General features: G+C 33.1%; 3 protein-coding genes across 3 annotated transcripts; all 3 read right to left on the minus strand.

The window, feature by feature from the left end:
• Positions 1 to 1330: 1330 nt before the first annotated feature.
• LOC146927314 (Polynucleotidyl transferase, ribonuclease H-like superfamily protein) lies at positions 1331 to 6067 on the minus strand. The gene is made up of 6 exons (XM_085700614.1): positions 5640 to 6067; positions 4256 to 4315; positions 4046 to 4158; positions 2930 to 2998; positions 2294 to 2342; positions 1331 to 1973 (listed from the first exon to the last, which is right to left on the minus strand). The coding sequence occupies exons 1-6, from the start codon at positions 5907 to 5909 to the stop codon at positions 1842 to 1844; spliced, it is 693 nt and encodes a 230-aa protein (XP_085556740.1). The 5' UTR covers positions 5910 to 6067; the 3' UTR covers positions 1331 to 1841.
• Positions 6068 to 7927: 1860 nt separating this feature from the next.
• LOC146927315 (F-box protein At4g35733-like) lies at positions 7928 to 9160 on the minus strand. Its single transcript, XM_085700613.1, has one exon. It carries the CDS (start codon positions 9089 to 9091, stop codon positions 7997 to 7999), a length of 1095 nt encoding a protein of 364 aa, XP_085556739.1. The 5' UTR covers positions 9092 to 9160; the 3' UTR covers positions 7928 to 7996.
• Positions 9161 to 14135: 4975 nt separating this feature from the next.
• On the minus strand, positions 14136 to 20124 carry LOC146927316 (uncharacterized). Its single transcript, XM_085700617.1, has 2 exons — positions 19736 to 20124; positions 14136 to 15759 (listed from the first exon to the last, which is right to left on the minus strand). The coding sequence occupies exons 1-2, from the start codon at positions 20045 to 20047 to the stop codon at positions 14473 to 14475; spliced, it is 1599 nt and encodes a 532-aa protein (XP_085556743.1). The 5' UTR covers positions 20048 to 20124; the 3' UTR covers positions 14136 to 14472.
• Positions 20125 to 20632: the final 508 nt, after the last annotated feature.

The raw sequence follows: 20632 nt of genomic DNA on the forward strand, positions 1-20632 counted from the left end.
TGATAAATCGTCTCAATTTGAACCACATTATTGGTTTGAAGTACGTTGATAGATGATGTTGGAAGATGAATGTGAATCTCAAAACATGAAGTGTGTGTGAATGTGATTCGAAATGCCATGTTTCCTAGTTTACCATTTTATTTTATAAAGTTTCAAGCATTGAGAGTATGCTGGATGATTTAAAAATGACTTGGAAAGTATGCTAGCATACATAAAATAAATTCCAAGCAGTGAGTATTCAATGAAAGTTTAAAGCAATTACTCCTAGATTCAATTTGCGTAATTTTTTTTTTTTAATAAACCTGTAAGATCTTGATATTCCAAAATTTGAGAAATTGAAGTTTCTCCTCAACAGGAGTGAATTTAATCTATATTTCAACATGCAATCGTAATCGCATTAGAGTATACTCTAGCCATATGAGTTTTAGTGCAAATGGTTAGTGTGCTAGGTGCGAATGTGCTTGCTGTAAATCTTGGAATATCAATTTGATTTCTAAGGATTTAAAGAAAAGAATTTCAGAGGATGGCCTAAGATGGCAGTGTATTTATTTTATGGTAGCAGGTATACCAAAAGCTAATTCAATTTGTAAGGAAATAAGAACGTAAAATGAGCTATAGTGTTTCGTGATTATTATTTTTTGGGGGATAAGATTCAATCTTATTTTTTGGTACAAGATTCAATCTTATTTTATTATTGACATTTACATATGTATATTCAATCGAATATCACAATGGTTCGTGTTTCTTAATTCTTACCCATACTTCTAAATAGTTAAAAGTTAGTAGTATAAAATTCATACTTTAAAGGGGGACAATTTTGAGTGAAAGATAAACATTAATAGAGTATCCATTGTATAAGCTGTTTATGGATTTGCTAAAAAAATAGAAGAAGCTGTGTATGGAATTTTGTTATTTTTCATACAATTAGAAAGCCAAATTGATATATCCCTTTAAATTGAGATGAAAATTTGCTAGATGATTTTTTTAAAAGATATTGCTGACAATTATAATTTTTTTTTTCCTTTGACGAAGTGGTAAACACCACAGAAACGCGCTGCAAAAATGAAAGCGTTCAACTTAACAATTTTGACATTGTCGATTGGACTTAGCTTTACGGACGCTGACAATTTTAGTGCAACGTATATATGTACTAAGTCAATTTTACTATATTTGCAAAAATATCTCAAATATTGCTTACGATACGAAACTTTACTTCATTTAACGGCTGGTCTAAACTGAGAATAATGAAGGTAAAAAATCCAAAAAAAAACCTTCAGAAATTTACTTTGTACATTGAAAGTTACTCAATTGAACTAATTAAGTACACTCATTTATCATTGCAGTCACAAAAAGTCCATTAATTCTGTCAACAAAAGATCCATGCAGGATTGTGTTCATTGACACTGGAATACTAGCATTACTTACAAAGAACTTCAACTTACAAATTTAGATGTAGATTTTGCAATAACTAACCCTAGCAGTACCTACCATTTTTTTTCTTTTTGGTTGGTAGGCGAAATGGCAAAGCCATTATAAACTCACACACACAAGTGGAGGTACCGGGGTCCGGCCTAACAATTTCGGCATTTAACCAGTTGAGCTAGGACTTCTAGACAGTACCTACCATTTTTACTTACATCAAAATAAACGGTAACTCACCTTTTGACATTTTTTTCCCACACATCCTTAATTTGAAGTTTTGTAATGGAAATCCAAACACACCAAATCATTGTGTTGATTAACAATTGTTAGAATGTCTCCATTTTCTCGCAACTTCCAAACGCATACTTGAAATTAGAAAACACGAATGATGGAATGATACAAGCTCCTTTATTAAGTGATTAATCTTCGTCTGAGAAATAATCATCATCTTTGGGAGGACCACTTCTAAGTTTTCCTTGTAGTTCAAGATTCTTGGGCACAACAAGTTCAGTTTTCTGACCTGATGTGGAGAAATATCTCTCAAGTAACATCTAGTTAAAAAAAACAAAATGATAATCATTCCATAATTGTCTTCTCTTTTCATTGGCACTTCAAAACAGGAAAAACAGGAAAATATATATCCCAAAAACATTCTTTTTTTAATAACTGAAATATATTTTCATCCATGAGATGTCAACACAGTGCTAAGAGTTTGATCTCGTAACCTCAAGGAACAAAATTCAAATCTCCTTAGAAACCATTGTAAAATGGTCATTAACATCAATTTAATCAATAATAATTTCTCCCTTCGTCATTATTTTTGTCAAAAATGTTAATTTCGCTAAAAACATGATATCTCAAATACACTAACCATGGCAGCATAGGCATCTTGTTTCTTCTGCTGGGACCTACTCAAGCCCCTGAAAGAGTTTTAAGTGTGTCAATTCCACAGTAAAGTAATAAATTCCATACAAAATGTTGCTTGAAATCTTTCAAAAGGATTTGTGTGTGTGTGTGTGTGTGCGCGTGTGTATTAATATAAATTTGACTTTCGCACTCGATGGTGTCGATAGAATGGTAAATACTAGTATTTTCTCCAAGACTAGTGATCACTGATGAGAGGGTTGGTAAAACACTTTTCTTCTACGCAAACAATTTTATATCCAAAATAGTTTTAAACTATATAAAATAAATTCATAAAATATTTCTCAGACATTCAGAAATAACATGCATACTTCTTTTGTAACCCAAAAACATGCATACTTCTTCATAAGCATTTATTATGGACCATGCAGGTTTCAATTTCCCCCTACTCATTTACTTTAGTACTTTTATAATATGTAATTCTAAATTTATAAAATATAAAAGATAAATTCGAATTCTGCAGAGTTATAAAACGACACTTTCAGGAAAAGATCCAATTAGTATATGAACTGTGCCATTTCATCCAAAACAGACAGTATTGAAGAATACAATACAAACAATAAATAAGTTTAAAAGCACTTACATGTTGACCATTCGATCTATGGCGGCATTTGTCGTCCCATATTCATCGTGTAGATATACTCTCCAACCTCTGAAGTTAGAGTTGAGATATAACATAGAAATAAAAGTTGTGATACAAAATAATTACAACAATTTACCAACCTCTATTAAGTGCGAGAAATAATATTCAAATTTATTGCCAAATACTAAATAAGCATCAGAGCACAAACTTGACTTTTCCTTTCGGTAATGAAAGAGCATCAACCAGTTGTGTTTTTAAGTCGGTCCTTATAAATAAGAACCAGTTTTCCCTAAGTTCCATCATAGGAGTAAGCTTGCGCAGATGCCAGGTGTAAGGATGGTTCTTGTATACAAAGTATGCTCTTATCAATAGATCATTATTTCAGTATGTGGTGTAATTTGCAGAACCATTTTGAATTCTTAAAGGACTGTGCCATTAGAGTATAAAGATAATAGAGTTCTTAAAGCAAATGCGGTAGAGTAGTGACCACAAAAGATGAGATAAGAACCTCTATGGAGATGCTCTATGTCAACATTAGAACGAAATTCATTATAGATATTGAAGAATGGCAAGGTGAATTGTTAGTTCTAGAAATCTATGATCCTTATAAGAATTAAGAATAATGACTTGGTGACTTATTTGAATTAAACTACTGACATAAGTACTTTGAGACTGTTTGAGGAGAGCTTATGACATGTTCATTAGCTATTTTCTACTTATTTCCATAAGCATTCCAGGATAGCTCATGAAAACAACTTATATGAAAACAATTCACCTTTATTTTATCTATTGTTGTAGAAATAGCGTAAACATTTAGATGATAAACAGTTATGCTATAAGCGCTTAACTAAGCTTTTATCCAGACAGAGCCCAGAGCACTTTTTATGTTTGCGAATTATTGGAGGTATATCTCGGTTCTCGTCATTTAGCAGTATGTAAAATGAAAAGAATAGAATATAATATACAAATTTGACACTGAAGAATGTGCTTGTGAATTGTGATCATAATATAATGAACATTAACCATTCATCCCTTTTCTATTCATTTTCTTATTTTGGAATCTATAAACAAAGATAAAAGAATTTATATTGTCAACATTACATTACAATGGATTACCTCTCAGCAGCTCGATTAGCAAGCCTTCCAGTAAAAGAACGGACTATGTTTGACTGTATCGTTTCCTTTCCATCACAAGACTTTGGAAGTCCAATTATAAACTCATCAGCTTCCTATAATTCAAAATCATCTTGGTTATCTCTAAGGTTACAAAACAGATCTTTATCAATCGAATTTTAAGCATCGCACAAAACAAAAGATGATCCAGACCTCTTCTTCTGCGATGTTCATTATCCGGACCTCAAGTTTCTGTCCTCGCAGTTTCAAAACCTAAAGTAGATACACAATTATAAGGATCAATAGCTGATGATGAAACACAAATAACACAATTTCTTTCAGAGTTTTGACATACTAAACAACAAAGACACGGTATTCCAAATCCAATGACTAAACTTACATACCACCTAACATCACTAATAAGCACACAAATGCTTTCATAGTTTCAACATACTACACAACAACACATGGTATCATTCCCAGTGACATAGAACCTAATATGCAAGGTTGAATGACTACATTAACGACTCTGACCTGTGTTAGGAATTGACCCAATATACATTTCAAATATCAATCATTGATTTCCTCACTCTACTCATTTTCGAGGCGCCAAATCTGAAGTAAATTGGATTCAATCTGTTTTTCGAATTTTTACAAATTGATAATAAAGGTAATCGGATATGCAGTACAATGTGTTCGAGCTTTGAATAGGAATTCGGTGAATTGGGTAAAGATCAAAAAGAGGACTATGGTGCTGCTGTCACATCTTTTTGCGAAACTAAAGTTTCAGCATGTTTAGTGGTTGATGAAATAATTCGGATATGCAGTCATGTTTAGTGATTTCTGGCTTGTTTTTCATGGTTTGTATTGCAATTTTATCCTTTTGATTGGTGTTTGTTTTTGCTTCTGTTTGGCACATATTGTACTTCAGATTAATTTCATTTCTCCTCGTATATAGAATTTAATTCATATGCACTTAGTGTAATTTTTTTTACACATCACTCAATCACAATCGTTCAGTATTTATAAAGGTTTGACTTTCATCATATCTAAATTAAAAGTCATACAAATGATAGTTTTTTATTGGCTGACAGTGTAAAAAATTTACACTGACAAATCACATTTTGACATATGTTTGGATTGGTACCATAAGATGGAATGAGATAACATCAGTTCTTCAAAATCTAACTAGCATATTCTTTTCCATTTCACTCGACTCTATTCCACCTTATACTGCCAATCCAAACATATCACTGAGCTATGATACTGATAAAATTTTAAACGGTTAATTAAGTAAATGATCCCTATAAATATCCAGAATTTCACTTTTAATCTGTAACAAAAAAAGCACTTTCACTCCTTTTAAATTATAGAAGTAATTGAATGTAATCAAATATGTTGGTGTCATGTTATTCGGTGTCGGACACCAAACACGCCTTCGGTATCCCACTAATGCAATCCCCCCTCTCCCAACATTTTACAACTTTGTTGACAAAAATGAAAAAACAAACCAAACTAAGAGTAACAAATTGCATGCTGAATCCTTTCAAAATTTTCAACAGAAACTAAAATCAAGAGAAAAAGCAGAAAGTGTTACTGTTAAAGGGCGAAAAGTGAAGCCTTTGCTGAGAGCAATGCCAGTGCGAGCCATTCCTAAGTCCACACCAAGAGAGAAGCCTCCTCTCCATTCTGCATCTTTCTTCCTCCGAAGCGCGTTTGGAGGAAGTTCTTCCAAAGTTAATGTTTTTAGATTGTGGGTCGAATTTAATTTTGATAAAGATTGAATTTTTGCATGATTTGAAGGTTGAAATGAGTGGAAGAGTTTCAAGGGTGGCACTGGTTGTACAAGCTGCTGCTGAGTCCACATTAGAGAGAGAGAAATTGATATTGAAAATGAAAAGAGCTTATGGATTAGATTAGATTATTTTGCACTTTTTCTGTTTTCTTTTCAATTATTCTTGTTGAGAAATGTTAATTTTTTAGTTTTTTCAATCACAATACAGATGAGATTAAACCATTTGAGTTGTCCCCCTCTGGTTGATAGAGACATTGTATATTATACTTCCTCTGTCCCTCTATCTAAACTCTTATTTGACTAAAAAATTGACCTTAAAACCCTTTTTCAAATTTACATACTCTTATAAACAAATTACAATTTAGTAATATTGACACATATTAATTACACTAACTACTTTTTTTAAGAAATGTAAAAAAAAGTAAAGAGTGCTTATATATAGGGACAACGGGAATATTATGTGCCGGAGTTCGAATCGACCATTGAGCTGGAACCGAAATGAAAGGAAATCTCTATACTAAAGTTAACATTGTTGTCATTATCAAGATTTTATTTCTTTTATCATCTCATTTAAGTGTCTTTATTAAAATGTGACATAATTAAAGTTTTTTTTTACGGAAAACAAGATTCATTTATACGGTCTTTCAAAAAAAAAAAGATTCATTTATACGATGAAATAAAGATAATACAATCAAAATAACTATGCAATGGAACATTGCCCATCCACACTTTGAGGTAAATATTAGTGATTTAAAAAAGTCAAAACCATGTTGTTTGCGTGGAGGAGGATCTTCTTAGGAATTGTTGTTCTTTGCTACATAATATTATTTTGTATGAGAATGCCTATGACCGTTGGAAATGGTTGCATGATCCAATCAAAGGTTATTCTGTCAGCGGTGTTTATTAGATGTTTACCGCAATAGAATAGAGTGTTGATTTTATTTGACATAAACAAGTTCCTCTAAATGTTTCTTTATTTGTGTGGCATCTTTTCCGCAATCGACTTTCAACAAAGGGTAATATTTTGCGTCGGAGTATTATTCAAGTAGAAGCTATCGGTAGCTGCGCTGATGGGTGTGCTGTATAGTATCTTCGATAACAAAGCTTTCGATTTACACCAATGTGTATAGTGATTAATTTTACTTTTGACTTATCATGAATGGTGGCGCCATCCTTTATCTTGCATGAGAATCATTTTGAAATTGTTTCGTTATTCCTATGGTGGATTTGTTTTTGTTGTTTTGGCATCGCCGACTTTGTATTTACTATTTTTTTTGCCTTCTTTAACACACCTTGTATGGGGTATGCCACTTGTGTTGGTTTAATATACCTCATTTTAACTTTTTAACTTGTTAAATAAACATGCATTTGTTTAATCCTCATATTCAAATAGCATTGATTATAGATATGTTAAAATAGCAATCTCTTGTTAAAAAGAATGGAATAATTTGCACTTTTTGGAGAGTGCCGAAACAAATCGATAAATTCGTAGGAATAATTTGCACAACAAGATATGCTAATATATATATGCACCATTAAAGACTATAGAAAAACAGATAAACATAAGTGTTCGTCTTGCCGTGAGTCTTTATTCATGGCCATGGGCATAGAGCACTGAGCTTCCAAGTTAATCCGATAATATTGCACCATCAAAGTTGTTGTTAATTAGAAAATATTAGAATATATTAAACGAAATGGAAAAAAAAATTAATCATGCGTGACACAAAAAAAATAAAAAATTTAAGATGAAATTTACTTTTCTATCACCAAATCACCTCTCTAAATGGTCTTATAATTTTAAATGTGTTCGTTCAATCAAAACGATGAAACCCTAGCACACCTATATTATTACTCCTGCATAATAAAAAAGTAAAATAAACTGCAATTGAATTAAAATTAGCAACCAAATCACCTCTCTAAATGGTCTTATAATTTTAAATGTGTTCGCTCAATCAAAACGATGAAACCCTAGCACACCTATATTATTACTCCTGCATAATAAAAAAGTAAAATAAACTGCAATTGAATTAAAATTAGCATAACGATTAGGTGACTAACAATGCATTCCCTAAAACTACTGCCCATAAAAGTTCATATGAACCATAAATCCAAATTAATCCATAAATAAAAATTAATCCATAAATCCAACAAGTTCACGCTTAAGAGTTCTCTTGGACATAGCTAGTTTCTCCAAGAGTCTCTTTGAGCTCATTTGCACAACACTCAATGTTATTTTGATCCGATACACTATCAGAATTGAACAAAGTTAGGCAAGGCCAAAATATGTCATCAAAATGCCTAAATTCTGAAGTCTTCAATCTGAAACATTCAGTCCCTTTTTCAGTATGGAAGTAAATGCAATTTCTTTCAAATCCATGGTAATCTTTAGTTGACAAAGAAAAGTTTGAGTCTTTACCCAAAAGAAACGAATAGTCACCCAAACATTTTGTATGAAACCATCTATTTGATTTTTCATCAAACCTTGAAACTTTGATATCACAAATATTTATATTTATATCAACCAAAAAGAGACTTCCTTGTGACTCCACCAAATACTTCTTTTTACCGGCGCTATTTAAGTTGGGCGAAAATGGAACCAACTCAAAGGATGAACCATTGAACCAATAAACGGTTCCTCTTCCATCCACAACATATATCTTCCCCTTATGAAGGATCATGTCATCAAATTTTTTATGATCATCACCAACTCTCTTCAAATTGTTATATCTAACATTGGAAACCCACAATTCTCTATATTCAAGCAAAGCAAAGACCGGTTGACCACGATCCTCACAAAACGCCACTACTTTACAAACATCCTTAAGGGGACTAAATGGAATTAAATCACCTCCATCTTTAGAAAAATTGAGAGTACACACTTGAAACAATTCCGTGACTCGTAAATTTGTGAAATCTAACACCTTTCCATGGGTATGTAAGATGTGAGTGTTATTCAAAGCATCTAAGATACGAAGTTTGCCGGATTTTGTTTCTTCAATCTTTATGATCCATCCTTTATTAAAATAATAAGTTGGTGCTAATGGTTCTAGACGATATATTTTAGTTTTAAGAAGCAAAATTTTACCATGTATAATGCGAGAGGGGGGTGAAAGAGGAGGGGGAATAATAGAGCGCCATAAAGGACAAACACCTTGAAATCTAATAACATCAAAAGTATTGTTGATATTTTTTGATAAAATAACTAACCATAGTTCTCGAGGAAGATTCAACCATTCCACCTTAATGTCATCCATCACATAAGCATGCACTTTTTCTTCAACCTAATTGCCTTTCTTATACGTCGTGTTCTTCAAGTCGTCCCTAACCTAATATTCCATCTGTTTGCCCTTTCAAAGAATGAAATTATATAACAATAGAATGAGTAATAAGCTGCAATGTGCTATTTTAAATTTAAATATCATAATCAGATGCGTTGCTAAATTATAGCATTATACCGTTTTCAATTTTTTAAAATCCTATTATTAAGGATATTTTTTATACATATCAAAGGAATGGTTTTTTTAGGGAGATATTTAGGGAATTTTTTAATTTTGTTACAAATATTAAGGGATTTTTTTTAAATAACAAATATTAAGGGATAGTTTACATTAATGCTGAAAATTTCCATTTAATATCTTTAAATATTTTAAAATATTAACTAATTTTTAAGTGAGCCATGTAAATGAATGAGACTTTTATTAGTTTAAGGGTCCGTTTGTTACGGATTAAAAAACTGATTTAAAATATTTTAAAACTGATCTTTAAATATTTTAAAATATTAACTAATTTTTTTTTTAGATTTTGATTTTTTTAAAAAAATTGTAACAAACAGATGTAATATTCTTCAAAGTGATTAATTTCTTAAAAAAGTTGTAACAAACGGGCTCTAAATATAAAAACACATAAATTGATTTTTTAAAGAACCTTCTATCTATATATATATATATATATATATTGATGAACCCAAATTTGTGAGCTTAACTCAGTTGGTATGGACAATACATAATATATGCAAGGTCTAAGGTTCGAACCCGGCCACCATAAAAAAAAATTAGGATTTGGGTTCATAAATATATATATATATATATATATATATATGGGTTATGATAGAAGACACCTTTTGTGAAGGTGTCTTTTATCAAGTTACTCTATGAGCATTTGTTAAAAGACACCAACTACTTTTTATGAAGGTGTCTTTTATCAAAGTTATAACTAAAAAAGTGAAAATCACACCTTGAGGTGTGACTTGATAAAAGACACCACACTACTTTTTATGAAGGTGTCTTGTAACATAACCCTATATATATATATATATATATATATATATATATATAGGGGTTTGCTAGAACACACCCACTAGTTTTTATGTGGGAGTGTTTTAGCAAGCTACACTTTAAGGTGCATTTAACTACTTTCTAGTTATAACTTGCTAAAACACACCTTCTAAAAAATAAGTGGGTGTATTCTAGCAAATGCCTATAGGAGTTGCTAACATACACCCACTTATTTTTTAGAAGGTGTGTTTTAGCAACATTCACCTTAAGGTGTATTTAACAACTTTTTAGTTATATCTTTGCTAAAACACACCTTAATAAAAACTAGTGGGTGTATCCTAGCAAACCCCATATAGGGGTTTGGGTTCTTTAAAAAAATATTACTAGAATCCTTAAAAAAAATATTACTAGAAGGTAATGATTAATCAGTCAAATAAATAAATTAATAATAATTAAATTTTGAATTCAGTATTTCAATTTATGTGTTTTTATATTTAAACCAATAAAAGTCTAGTTCATTTACATGGCTCACGTAAAAATTAGTTAATATTTTAAAATATTTAAAGATATTAAATGAAAATTTTCAGCATTAATGTAATATTTCTATTTTTTTGGGGTCAATTAAAAAAAATTATTCATAAAAATCCATTAATTAATTATTTGCACGACGTCTGTTGCGGATTTTATTTGCTTATATCTTTGGAATTAAGTTTTTATGTTATGAGAAAGTCGATCTGAAATTTTTTTGAAAACTCGTTATTATTTCATAACATCAACGTCAATGTAATGTTTTTATTAAATATTTTTTTTATTTATATGGAGTATATTGTTAATATTTCAAAAAAAATTGTAAAATATCTACACCGCACTCGTTGTAGATTTTATGTGGTTATATCTAAAAAAAAAATTAAGGATGTGTGACACTATCAATGAAAATTTTTAATAATGAAATTTACTTTTCCATTACCAAATCACGTCTTTAAATCTTCACCAGAAGATATTCAGAACATCACAAAAAAAGAAGAAGAAGAAGAAATCACCTGATGCTAGAATTCTCACCTTCTCATTCCACGGCTAAAAAGTGCATTGAAACGTGTTATTTTATTTGCTGTTGATTTCAAACTCCACACCAAACACACACTAAAACTACATAACCACGACATAACCACACCTCTACTATGAGCTTCAATTCCAAGCTTCTCTAAAGTCACGTTAAATTTATATTGGAACGTAAGAAAAATAAATCAAACGCATATCCAAACACACAATTAATCCAAACACACAATTTGATTTGGACTTCATATTAGGTTTGAATGTCGTTCTTTGCATCATTAAACTAAATAATATAAACAAGGGTTAATTAAGTAAATGGTCCCTATAAATATTTAGAATTTTGTTTTTTGTCCTTACAAAATAAAATCACACTTTTTAATCTCTGTGACATTTTCCTTTAGCATTTTAGGGACCAAAAATGCTGACATAAATATTTTACAGGGACTAAAAATATTGAAGGAAAATTTTACAGGGTCTAAAAATGCTGACGAATTTTTTTACAGGGACTAAAAGGTGCGATTTTATTTTCTAAGGACTAAAAATGAAATTCTGAATATTTATAGAGACTATTTACTTAATTAACCATATAAACATATATAGATGGTAGTAGCTCGAAACACACCTATGTACCCAAACATACCATATTATTACTCGTGCATAACAAAAAAAAAAAAAAAACTGCAAATTAATTTTTTTTTAGCCCAATAATTGGGTGAGATAACAATGCATTCACTAAAACTACTACCATAAAAGTTCATAATACCATAAATCCAAAAAATAATCAATCTATAAATCAAATGGATAAAAACAACCCATCCAATAGGTTCATGGTTGAGAGTTTTCTTGGGTCTACCTAGTTTCTCGGGTAGTCACTTTGAGCTCATTTGCACCACATTCAATGTTATTCGGATTTGAATCAGAATTGAATAAAGATAGGCAAGGCCAATATATGTCATCAATATGCTCAAATTCTGAAGTTTTCAAGCTGAAACAATCGGTCCCTTTTTTTTATGAAAGTAAATGCAATTTCTTTTAAATCCATGATAATCTTCAGTTGACAATGAAAAGTTTGAGTATTAATCACCCAAACATTTTGCATGAAACCATCTATTTGATTTTTCATCAAACCTTGAAACTTTGATATCACAAATATCTCTATACATATCAACCACAAAGAGACTTTCTTGTGACTCCACCAAATACTTCTTATCACTAACATTGTTTAAGTTGGGCGAAAACTGGACCAACTTCGAGGATGAACCATTGAACCAATAAATAGCACCCTTTCCATCCAAAACATAAACCTTGTCGTTATGAAGGATCATGTCATCAAACTTTTTATTATCATCATCCACTCTCTTCAAATTGTTATGTCCAACATTGCAAACCAAAAACTCTATTATCAAGCAAAGCAAAGAATGGTTGACCATGATCCTCAACAAGAAACATCGCTACTTTACAAACATTCTTAAATGCAATTAAATCACCTCCATCCTTAGAAAAATTGAGTACACACACTTGAAACAATTCCGTAACTCGTAAATTCGTCAAATCTAACGTCTTTCGACGGGTATATGCGATGTGAGTGTTATTCAAAGCATCTAAGATACGAAGTTTGCCGAATTTTGATTCTTCAATCTTTATGATCCACCCTTTATTAAAATAATTAGTTGATACTAATGGTTCTAGGCGATATACTTTATTAGTTTGGAGAAGGAAAAATTTACTGTGTGGAATGCGAAGTGTGTGAGAGGGAGATGGAAAAGTAGGGGGAATAATAGAGCACCACAAAGGACAAACACCTCGAAATCTAATAACATCAAAAGTATTGTTAATATTTTTTGATAAAATAACCAACCATAGTTCTCGAGGAAGATTTAACCAGAGGAAGATTTAACCATTCCACTTTAATGTCATCCATCACATAAGCATGCCCTTTTTCTTCAACCTAATTGCTTTTCTTTACGTCGTCTTCAAGTCTCTACCACAAGTCGTCCCTAACCTAATATTCCATCTGTTGCCTTTCAAAGATTGGAAAATAATACTTATATAATAACAATAGAATGAGTAATAAGCTGCAGTGTGATATTTTAAATTTAAATCCTATAATCAGATGCCTTGCTAAATTATAGCATTAGATTTAACGAAAAAAAGAAAATATAGCATTAGATCGTTTTTAATTTTATATAAAAAACTAATATTAAGTATAGTATATTTTCAATACATATCAAAGGAACCGTTTTTTTTTTTTTTTGTCCTCGTGAGTTTAAGTCAGTTGGTATGGACAATGCATAATATATGCAAGGTCCGGGATTCAAATCTCGACCACCACAAAAAAAAACCGTTTTTTAGACACAAGTGTTTGGTCACTAAATTTAGGCACACATGCATAATTGAGAAAAAATAGAGAGAAAATAATAAAATCATATCTATTTTTTAAATAATTAAATAAAATGTATTTTTGTGTGTGGGTGCCTAAGTGATGTGTTCAAAAGCTTGTGTCTATGTAAGACTTTCTCCTTGTCCCAATTTGTTTTTCGCAAGGCACCAAAAGAATTTTTTTTTTTTTTTGAAGGTAAAAGAAATTTATTTTACTTCTCATGGACTAACCTGAATTCCATGTTTTTTGTAAAGGACCAATGAGATTTCACTCTAAAGTTTAAACTAAGAATATGACCAAAATTTCAAATTTTACTTTTTAGTACTTCAAAATTGACACCCAACCATAGTGAGTCACCAATAAAATACACATTTTCACATAATTTCTTATTCTTAAGCTTACTCTCCATTATTATTTTCAAGTTTTCACTCTTCAGACTTGAGTTTACACACCATTTTGAATTAACTTCATGTTTCATGCGTAAGGTTTATAATAACCCTGTGCTATATTAAAAAACTCTCATTCATCATGTAGCATTAAACTTGCTTATTGAACCACTAGGCATAACATTAATGTCAAACAGCATTATCGTCACAAACAAGGGCGAGCACGCACTTATTGAATAACTCGATTTCTGTCTACAAAAATGGTAAAAAGCATCACAAACACGGGGGCACGAGCACATACACATGCAACAATCTAAAGGATTTGTGAGTCATCTAACATCCATGTGAGAAATACATAGTCTGCAAATCGATTTGGTAGAAGAGAAATCTCCGCCGGCAATAAAATAAACATTAATCCGAATAAAGTAAAAATTGAGAAAGAGAATGATTGTATCTACTTCGGTCCTACAATAATTAGAAAGCTTCATATTACGAAGGTATTCATTTGTTGCACCTGAATTGTCTCTTCCTGGCATTAGCAATTATTTAGTTTCAGAATTTCCACCTTCAGTTTTGGGGACAACATTTGTTGAACCTTCATGTGCATTTGATTCCAGCGGCACAGATAACATCTCATTTTTTATTTCTCCAGTAGGATTTCCCACCCCAACATCTGCTGCAACTTCCGAGACTTGTGTCTGCGCCAACTGGGGATCATTACCTGAACCGGCTACAGATGCAGGTGCTGGTGTCTGAGCTGCCAAGGTGCCATTCGGTGGTGCTGTGTTTGATCCTTGTGCTTGAGTTAGTGCATTCACCAGTAGCTGAGCCAGAAGTACCTGTGGATCATTATCGCCTTGTTGGACTTGAGCATTAATTGCAGTCGCTAGAGCATTGATGTCGGGTGGGTAAAGTGCTTGAAGCCCTGCTGCTCCAGGCAAAGCTTGGGGACCAACTACTTCAGACGGAGCTTGGTTGCCTACTCCGACCAAAGCTTGGTTGCCTAGTCCAACCAAAGCTTGATTACCTACTCCAGCCGGACCTTGGTAACCATAGGCCCGCTTCATGTGCTTTTTCCCAGTAATATGAGCCTGGTAAACACGTTGGGTGTCACATTTAACATTGCACAACTCACATGTAATAGCTATATGTTGTTCAGGTACTGAACCATCAGTAGCCCTCATCTGTTTACGTCCACCTTTTGCACCTCTTGTCTTACGCTTCAATCCACGGTCTCTTGCACCTGAGTTTTCGATTCTTAACCCATCAGGCTCTTCAGTTGGAACATCAGAAGTCTCTCCTACATTATTCTGCAACATCATTTCATCCTTGTTATCAGCTGCAATTTCAGAGGTCATACTTTTGGTGGGGTCCTCCGATTCCTGAGCTATCACAGATTGATCTGTCGAGTTCAATTCAGAGGTAGGATTCTGACTAATCTGTGGTCCGTTGATAGGATTGTGTCTCTGTTTTGCTTCATGTAGTTTCACATTCTTCAGATGCTTTTTTCCTTGCAGATGCACCTGCATAACTTCTGACGTATTGCACTCAATCTTACAAATATCACAAAATACCCCACGTGGTTGCGGTTGCACTGGTGCAGTTTGCACTTGAGCTGAGACTGATGCTGAACCTTGTACCTCATACGTGGCTCCAGCAGCAGCAGATGAACCAGGTACATCAGAAATAGCAGGTCCGGAAGAATGAGATGGAAAGTGTCTCCCACCGCCCACTCCACGTCCTCTTCCACGGTTAAACTGACCTCGACCACGACCACCTCGTCTGAATGATCTACCACCCCCACCTCTGTATTGAGACGATGGCCCGATCTGAAAATAAGAATTCCCATTCAAAGTCAAGCATATATATATATATGGTCACAAATATTAAGGTACAAATAAATTGAAAATTTGAGAGGAAAGGATTGGATTAAAAGACATGCAAACAATTGAATAAATACCACAAGGGTAGAAATATTACGGGGAGAGAGAGAGAGGGGGGTGAGAGAAAATCTGTCAATGTGATGCGACATGCAAGTCGATTAATGAAGGAACTTTTGATACTCCAAAAGCATGCAAATATTGTAGAAGAGTTAATAACAAAGAAAAAACTGATTAAGAAACGGAATATCTGGTTCATCCAGGTGATAACCGAGGAAACATTTATAACAGAGTAATTTTAAGTCACCACTAACATTAACAAATAGGAGAGACTGTGATGGCCTTAAAACTACTACCAAGGCATCCTCGATTTCAAGAATCATTCCAATTCTTACATACAGTTCAATCTAAGGGTTCCGGCTCCTCTAAAGTGAGTAATTCACTTTAGAGTGTAAAGTGAGTAACATCAACCATTAATTAACAAATCTTGAGTTTGTTAAAGTAACAACCTTTGATTTTCCCACTTTACACTTTAGTCACTTTAGAGTTTCCAAATTCCAATCTAACTATCTCAATTTTGAATATGAAACAGATTTCTTAGATAACTCTTAATAATCATTATGAATGTTACTGCATTCTTACAACAATTCATGTCCAATAGATCTCCAAACAAACATGGATTTTCCTCATTATGATTGAGATAATCAATGGCATATCAACCCATGTACCCATCAATTAACCAGGGAGTTGGCCAATTCGTGCACATTAACAACTTTATCAGCCTCAAGATACTGTTGATCAGGTAACCCTTGAGAAGTAGTCAATTTAAGGTCCTGAAAACATGCTCAATGCTCCCCTAAATCTGAAACTGAAAATGGAACACCTTCTGACAAAAGAAGAAATAAAGCATATCAAACAAAGATTTTATCCATCGAATAACCAAAAGATCGGAGTTCCTATTCCCAAACTGTAAGGCACTTCAAAATTATGGCCAGACAGTTAAGAAGAGAAACGAGATGATCTTATGTCCACATCAGCTCTAAAGCAACCAGCAAAGACCCACCACCATGCGAGCATTATTGTGGCATTGAAAGAAAGAGCCACAATTACTTATTAGCTCAGATTATGCAACTGCTGTCTTTATCTGGTCACTCTAGGGTGTTGTGGCCAAGCTTGCTGAATTCTCAACATCTTCTGAGTTCTGAATGTTTTAGATGAAAAGCCCGGGGCAAAATACCTATTCCAGTATCATCCTTTTGTCCACAGAATGTCCCAAAAGAGCCTGAGGAAGCACAGCAAGATATTCTCTCTAAAAGAATAAAAAATGTTTGAAAAGTCAAAGAGCCGCTAAATCTTCAATCAGCCTTTACTGTTTACTCCAAATTTTGGTAATATATCAACAAACTAGGAATGTTAGAGTAGCAGCATATTTGCAAAACTGATTCGAGGAGGAATAAACCATATCAAATTATGGCTTAATTTTGACTCGACCTATCTTAAAGTCATCTTCCTTCAGTTTCAGCAACATCATAGGTAGGTACTTGCCAAACCTAATTTAAACTACCCTATGCGAGACCATTTATTGGAACAAAGACGGGGTAAATCCATATGATGATTCTACTAATTTTGTTCAGTGTCAAAGACACAAGTAAAAGAGGCTGATGAAACTTTTTCTTTCCTCCAGCTATGGTCTTTGAGAAAAATTAGTAGAATAAGAAGTGTGCAAATGCACATATATAGAAATTTGATAACAACAACAACAACCAAACCTTAAGGTAAAATTCATATTAAAAATGATCTTAATCTTATCAATTGATCCATGTAGCCAACCCACCAATGAGATAAGGCTTGATATGGTTGTTGTTGATGGTCAAATTTTTATACTAGTAGTTTGACGAAAGCCATAATAAATCACATAAGTTTTTGCCCTACTTTGGGTAAGTTATCGTAATTAGACAAACGCACAGACAAGCAAAGCTTTATATACAATCTATCTAGAAACATTGTTTGGTTGGTCCTCTATGCTACAAGGTACAATAAGATGATAAAGAATAACACACCCACCTTACCCAAAACAAACATAAAATATAAGGAAGAAAAACTATAAAAGAGAGATAGAGAAAAAGTAGTAGTATTTATTGAGAATGACAACATTAGGATAAAATTTATTCCATGTAACACAGATAAAAGGCACTAGTGTCCAAAACAATAGAGTCCGAGCATAAAATTCCAAAGAACTAACACAAATCCAAATAACATTAATATCAGTGAAGACAAAAGGCCATTTCTAGTTCCACCATAATACGGATAATAGTCGATTATAATAAAAAATCACAAACGGTTATGATCAAAATTTGATAAAGTTAATCTCTACCATTCATCTATGTTAACCATTAAATCGACGATTAATAAAAGGGGATCACAGGTATACTATTTTCAATGAGTTACACCATAAACTAGGATAAAAACACAAATGCAACAGAAACATACTAATCTATGTTGGCCATTGCCAATTTGCCCCATCACACACATGACACACCCAAATTACTGTAGTTGATAATTATATCAGTCACTGCAGTTAGCTGATCTAAGCCATTGGTTATAGATAGGACAACTCACACTGTGACTTCGACAAATAAAAAACTCATAGTCTGAACTATATGATCTTCATCAACGTCCAAGATCATCAACTACGGTGACTACTAACACTATAAAATCCATTTCTTACATACATCGATCAACATGGATCTGGGTCCTCTAAAGTGAGCAACTTGCTTAAGAGTGTAAATTGAGTAATACCAACCATTGATTAACAAATCAAATGTAGATATTGTAGGTACTTAATACCAAATCATTCGTCTGTTAAAATAACAACCCTTGAATTTTCTCACTTACTTTAAACGATCTAGATTGCACCAACATAATGCCTTTCAAGAGTTAAGACTACAACCGCCATAACTACACTGATGAATCAACACACACAGAAAAAAACCTTTAGAAGCACTAACACAGAGACAGACACGACATTGTAAGGTCGACACCAACAATATAATTTGAGAAAATGGATTCATTCAATGTGATCACATGTGTCCGTGTCTTGTCGCTGTTCGACACAGACACATGTCATACACACCTTCAATCACTAGGTGCCACAGAAAATAAAACTGATTGAAGAACCCAATTTCAAGAACACTCATCAATAGCTATGAAGCACGGACACTCCTCGGATTAGGCGTGTCCCGGTGTCGGACACGTATCATGTCCAACACCGACACGACACGACACCGACACTTGTAATTACACTGAATTATGTGATTTTTTCAAATTATTAGCTGTGTCAGCGTGTCAGTGTCTGTGTCGTGTTCGGTGTCCATATCCGTGCTTCATAGATCACTAGTTAAACAGAATAAAACTGATTGCAGAACTCAGTTATAATATAAACACACGCTCTTGGGGGGTTGGGTAGCTCAAGTGGTTTGAGCTAAAGAATAAGGAGTCAGAGGTACTGGGTTCTTCAAACCCGGCCGAAGGATAAAAATTTAATCCAACCACTAGCATTTCCCATTCAAATAAAAAAATACATTCTCTCACATTTTGGTCCTATGAAGCACACACACTAGACACGATACTGACACGTCCACACCGACACGTGTCAGTGTCATGTCCAACACCGACACGTGTTGGACACAGGACCCATCTTCAATCAGAAGTGTCAGAATAAACCTAACATAATTAAAGTACCCTAATTTCAAGCACATTCATCAGAAATTAATCAAAATCACAATTTAATTCACCAAGCTAACAAAACCAAACTCAATCACACACATAAATTAAACACACAATTAAACTAGGTCAAAATTAACAAAAAAAAATCCTTTATGTTAAAAAATTCAAGAAATCTAAAAAAACAGAAGATTGAATATACCGGAAGATTGTTGGGTTGAGCCAAAGGGTTGGGTTCAGCAGGGTTAACACCAGGAGGATGAACCGGGTTGGATTCAGTTTGATAATAAGAATGTTGAACCGGAGTAGTATCAACGGCAGTTGGATAATAAGCAGCAGCGGCGGCGTATTGTTGGTTATAAGCAGCGGCAGCGGCGTAGTATGAAGAAGGTTGATATGTTGCAGCAGCATAAGAAGATTGATCGTACGGTTGGAGTTGAATCTGAGATGGATCGTATTCGTAATAGGGTTGTTGTTGTTGTGGTTGATTAGAGTTGTAGGATGAATAATTCATTTTTGTGAAGAAATGGATTTGATTGATGTGAAGGAAATGAGAAGAGAGTGATGAAAGAGGGAAAATCGATTGGATATAGGAGAGGGTGTTATTGTTGTTGTTTTTGATGTACTGATTAAAACGCACATTTGGGTGGTCGTTTCAATGTGAAGGTGAAGATGAAATGGTAAAATGGGTCCTTTGGATAAGAGTAATGATATTATGACATCCATTTGATGACAACTTTGTTGACAACCTTGTTTTTCTCACTTCTTATTGGTCAAAAACAATGGAGAGAGAAAAAGGAAGAGAGAGGATAACAATATCATGTGAGTATGAGAGAGAAAGTTGTCCAAAAGTTGTCAAAAAGTGGTTGTCAAAATATCATTTCTCTTTGGATAAATGGTAAATTCTACTACCTAAAATGGGAAAATGGTTTCACATCATTTTTTCTCTTCCATCTAATATAATTCAACACTTATTTTTTGTCAAAAAAAAAATAAAATAAAAATTCAACACTTATTTAATTTTTATACTCTCCAATGGTTTTCTTAAAAACATTCACACTCTATCCCACCACTTTTTATTTCATATTCTTATTTAATT

The sequence above is a fragment of the Medicago sativa genome, chromosome 4 (assembly GCF_051527215.1).
Source record: "Medicago sativa cultivar Bolivia chromosome 4, Bolivia_mono, whole genome shotgun sequence".
In the NCBI taxonomy this organism is placed as follows: Eukaryota; Viridiplantae; Streptophyta; class Magnoliopsida; order Fabales; family Fabaceae; genus Medicago; species Medicago sativa.

Bases quoted from the DNA above. Each gene is read 5' to 3' on its own strand.
- LOC146927314 (XM_085700614.1), bottom strand. From the start codon at position 5,909: ATGTGGACTCAGCAGCAGCTTGTACAACCAGTGCCACCCTTGAAACTC. The intron at 4,159-4,255 runs GTCTGGATCATC...TTTGAATTATAG, and splicing joins TGAACATCGCAGAAGAAGAG to GAAGCTGATGAGTTTATAAT. The intron at 2,343-2,929 runs GTAAGTGCTTTT...AAACTCTTTCAG, and splicing joins ATAGATCGAATGGTCAACAT to GGGCTTGAGTAGGTCCCAGC.
- LOC146927315 (XM_085700613.1), bottom strand. From the start codon at position 9,091: ATGGATGACATTAAGGTGGAATGGTTGAATCTTCCTCGAGAACTATGG.
- LOC146927316 (XM_085700617.1), bottom strand. From the start codon at position 20,047: ATGAATTATTCATCCTACAACTCTAATCAACCACAACAACAACAACCC. The intron at 15,760-19,735 runs GTATATTCAATC...TCTTATTTTCAG, and splicing joins CTCAACCCAACAATCTTCCG to ATCGGGCCATCGTCTCAATA.